General features: G+C 37.6%; 1 protein-coding gene across 1 annotated transcript in view; it reads right to left on the bottom strand.

The window, feature by feature from the left end:
- Positions 1-2,940: 2,940 nt before the first annotated feature.
- Positions 2,941-4,686, bottom strand: part of LOC106532779 (sulfotransferase family cytosolic 2B member 1) — a gene marked incomplete at its 5' end in the record, with an annotated part of 12,596 nt that continues 10,850 nt past the window's right edge. The window contains 1 exon segment of the mRNA XM_014028922.1: positions 2,941-3,340. Coding sequence (XP_013884376.1) covers positions 3,225-3,340 — 116 coding nt within the window.

Below are 4,686 nucleotides of genomic sequence, written 5' to 3'. Positions count from 1 at the left end.
CTTGAAGCTGTCATTGACAACAAAGGCTTTTGTACAAAGTATTAGACAAATTTCAGTAAGTGTGTTCAATACTTTTCCCTGTGCCATTCCACATTATTACAAATAACTTTCATGTCATTAGCACCTCTAGTAATATATTTACTGAGAAAAATGTTGACGTGTTCAATATTTATTTTACCCGCTGTATTTATAACAAAGATGTAGAGAAGAGAGACTAAAGATAGCAGCAGAATGAGGAAATGTGGTCAGTTTGTCCTCCAACAGCCTCTGGCACCCAGCGGCAGCCTCTGGCAGTTTGTGGCACTTACGTGGCCAAAGATTTCCCAGAAACTTGGAAATAACTCATCACAGAATAAAGTTACATTAAAACCAAGCATAACATTGTTTTTATGGTAAAATTCTCAATAAGTCTGATGTGTCACATGACCCTCTTCCCATTCAAAAAACTAAACTTGGATCAAAAATGGCCACCATGGTCACCAACCATCTTGAACAGTTTCTCCCCTCCCAAATACTAATGTGCCAAAAACAGGAAGTTAATATCACCTACCATTTTATAGGTATATTAATATAAATGGCTCACCTGTACTTTAAACATATTATTAAAAAGTTTTACTTTGTGTGGTGGATCACAGGCTTTTCTGTCATGTTTGTCAGGATGAAGAGGAAACTAGCTGCCAGGCAGCAGTGGGTCGACAGGTAAGAGGAGACAATATGTTTTTTTATTTTATGTTTTGTGCTCATTGAAATATGCATGACTTTGCATATATCTGTTACAACTTTAAATGTATTTTTCTCTTTATCTTTGATTCTGGCTGGATCCGGGCGCTGACTGTTTGAAGCTGCAGCTCATTCCATTGACTGGCTCCTGGGCTTTAAAAGGCTTCTGTTCTTTGTTGGAGCATCATCTCTTCTTAGTGTTACAGCTGCTCCGTCTGAGTTTTCTTACCTGTTATTTCTCTGATTCTGAAGATCCCAGAACTAATCCTCCTTGTGCCTGTTGCCCTTAGCCATACTAGCTCACTTACACCCTTATACACTTATTCCCTATATATTATATTATTTTTTAAATCCTACTCAATGAGGAAAGGGGGTGTCTACCCTGAACAGGTCCTTAGTCTATCAAAACGTCCCATAAAGACCAGAACAGAATGTCCAGTAACGAATGTTTTTTAAGAATGTGGGAGGAAATCACAGAAACGTATGCACTGGTAAAACATGAAGAATCAACAAATAGGTCTGGGTGGACAAAGATTTAAACCTGTAACCTGCTTGCTGTGAGGCTATACAGTGCTAAAATCACATAAACTTGAGGAATGACAAGGTAACCCAAACTAAATAGTTTTTGATTGCAGGAATTGCAAAAATGGGTTGAAACTTTGACACACCTTACAATAATTTTTGTAAACAAACCACTGAAAAAGATGTTACACTGTGGACCATGCCGTTTTGTTAAGGAGATGTAAAGATTTGGGCCTTGGTGGTGTCGTGTTAGACTGGTTTGAATCTTATCTCTCAGATCGTTCTTTTTCTGTTTTAGTAGGTCAGACATACTGACATGGCTCCCTTTATCTGTGGAGTGCCACAGGGTTCAATTTTGGGACCTATTTTATTTTTGTTGTACATCCGTCCTCTGAGTCAGATTATAAATGAATTCTGCGATGTGTCCCATCACTTCTATGCAGATGACTTGCAGTTATACTGCTCTTTTACTGATTCCACCTCTTACAAGTCGGCTTCTCTGATGGACTGTCACAGAGGTAAAGAGCTGGCTGTCAGAAAACATGCTGCTGCTTAATTTGGACAAGACAGAGGTGCTAATTGTAGCCCCTGAAAAAATGATCCCTAATGTTAAGGAGCGCTTGGGCTCTCTGTGTTCAGCTGTCCATCAGAGTCTTCGTAATCTGTGTGTTATATTTGACTCAGACCTGTCTCTGGAAAAACACATAAAAAATTTAGTGTCTACATGTTTTTTCCAGCTGCGTAACATTTCTAAACTTCAGTCTATGATGTCTGCCTCAGATCTGGAAATGGTCATACATGCTTTCATTTCTAGCCTCCTGGATTATTGTAACAACCTGTTTATGTGCTTGAATCAAAAGCAGCTACATCGTCTCCGACTTGTTCAGAATTCTGCAGCTATACTTTTAACTCGTAACATATAAATCTAGTCATATCACTCCAATCCTTTCAGAACTTCATTGGCTACCTGCCTGTTTATTTTAGGATTTGGTTTAAAATCCTGGTTCTTACATTTAGAGCCTTAAGAGGCCAGGCACCTGCTTATGTTAGGGACATGCTCTCTATGTACGATCCAGCCCGCTGCTTGCGCTCTCAGGATCAAAATCTATTAGTCGTTCCTCGAACACGCTATAGGACCCGTGGCGACTGGGCTTTTTCGTTTGCAGCCCCCCTAGCCCCTGGAATGCCCTTCCCTTTGAGTTACATTCGATCAATGATGTCAAATTATTCAAAAAGGGTTTAAAAACCTTAAATTTCAAACAAGCTTTTAGTTAGATGTCTTGGCTAAAGTTGTTGAACCCAGTGCCTGTTGTCGTTGCTGAAGTTTTCTCTTGCCTTGGTCCAAGTTCGATTTACATTTTTCTGTAAATGTAAATGTAAATGGGTTGGTATTTTATTTTTACTGTTGTCTTTTTTTCCATCTGGCTCAATGTTGTTGCTGATACACCTTTTTTGGGTTGGAAATACTGGACGGCTCTATGACATTTTTATTGCATTGTTGTATTATGTATTTTTGTATTGTACAGCATTTTGTGAAGTTATTTCTAAGAAAAGTGCTTTATAAATAAAACTTACTTACTTTGGGAAAAAAGATTTTCTACAGTTTACAGCATTTGCATTTATTTGCTTTGAAATGTAAAGAACTTTACATTTCTTTTGAAGTATTAACACACTTAGATAAACTTGAACAAATTAAAATACATTTTGTTAAGATTGTCGTATTATTCCAAGCATAAGACAATTTCAGGCAGATTTGTGAAAAACAAAACATCAGTGTTAGTGTAAAGTTGTGATGAATCCAATAATCACTGTTAAAGCACCATTCTGCTGTAAAAAATCTATGCTTTCATTCAAAAAATTTTTTTCTAAGATTTTTGTTAAAAAATAAAATATATTAAAAACGCATTAATGTTCTTGTTTTTGTGTCATGTAAAATTAACTAAAAAAATCTTAAAGTTAGCCGCACGTTCTCAATTTATATGTTAATTATAGCTCGATGGCAGAGAGAAGTTCTCTCCCTCCAGCTCTTTGCGAAGGACAGATGTGAACCGGGCCAGTTGTTCTGAGTTGAAGTGGTTTTTCCAGTCTCCAGCAATTCCTGCCACAAAGAAGCACATCAACAAGAAAACATGAAAACACAACGTATCAATGAGGAGTTTGGAGCTATTTGAAAATCTAGACAGATATTCAAGATAAAGTGAAACTAGAATCCCTAAAGGAATGGTTTTGCCAACTCCCACAGATCATTAACAATTGTTTTGAATTTAAAAAATTGTACATTATAAAACATTTGTGTCTTTACAAACAGAAATGGGGGGGGGGGGGGAAAAAACCTTTAATTTTTACGTTTTGGCACAATATGTAAAAACAATTGTTCCTGACAAAGCTTTTTTTTTTTCTTTGTCAAAATTGATTTCAAATGCCCCTGCCACCCAACACTTAACTAACCTCTAGTGGTTCTTGGGGGAGGGGGTCAACCCTTTAAAATTCATTCTAAATGCAATTTTGGATCTCACATTTAGGGTACAATACATAACACAATGTATTCTCTTGTTTAATTTACCTCTATCTCTATACTTTTTATTTTTATATTAGCTCAATCGATGATGCTCAGCTTTGAGAGGCTCTGTAAAAAGTGCTAATACACTCAAAAACCGATTGTTGGATTTACTTAAAGTAATGTCAACAATTCTCACTCAACTGAGCTGAGTAAGTGTAAAGCAACTTTCAGTTATTTTTAAAGAAAACTCCAAAGTTGCTTTCATGCCAAAGGCTTTTTCTGATGCACTCAGACCACTGAGCTACCACAGCCGACGTATGTGGAGCCGGGAGATGCCATCCAGCTGCCCCTGGCAGCAGATGGGTGGGTGTGGGGTTGGGGACCTTCCTTGAAAGTCCAGTGGCAAATGAGGGTGGAGGAAGATGTTGGTGCTTCACCACTCCCACCAATGTTTTATTTAACAGTAAAGGGATTTAAGGGAAACTACAGAGCCCGTCTGGAGACATGGAATAAAAAAAAAATTAATGCATGCCCATGAAATAATTATGTCTTGGCCACTACACAGCTAATTATTGTTGCCATTTCCGTACAGACTGTTCGTTGTTTTCATGGACAAGTCTGAATTAAACTAATTTATTTTGATTTTAATAGAATGAATGACGTTGCTACGACAGCACGTTACGTTAGGCATGAAGCTGTTTCTTAGCTTTAAGTGCTGCAGCTGTAAGTCCCAGGTGACAACTGGAATTGTCTGTTTGTCGATAAAGCTTTATTTTTTTTTTTTTGAAGCTCAACTTTCACAGGAGCACTCCTGTCCCCCTGCACCTCAGCTGCAGAAGGAGTCAGAGGTATGCTGCGTTCAGGAACACAGTAAAAAATCAGTTTCCCAACACATTAATTGTCATTTCATTAATAGCCTACTATGAAAGATGATCCATTTATAT

The sequence above is a fragment of the Austrofundulus limnaeus genome, unplaced genomic scaffold (assembly GCF_001266775.1).
Source record: "Austrofundulus limnaeus strain Quisiro unplaced genomic scaffold, Austrofundulus_limnaeus-1.0 Scaffold830, whole genome shotgun sequence".
Classification (NCBI taxonomy): Eukaryota; Metazoa; Chordata; class Actinopteri; order Cyprinodontiformes; family Rivulidae; genus Austrofundulus; species Austrofundulus limnaeus.
The sequence above is the reverse complement of the archived record's forward strand: the minus strand, read 5'-3'. Positions and strand labels throughout refer to the sequence as shown.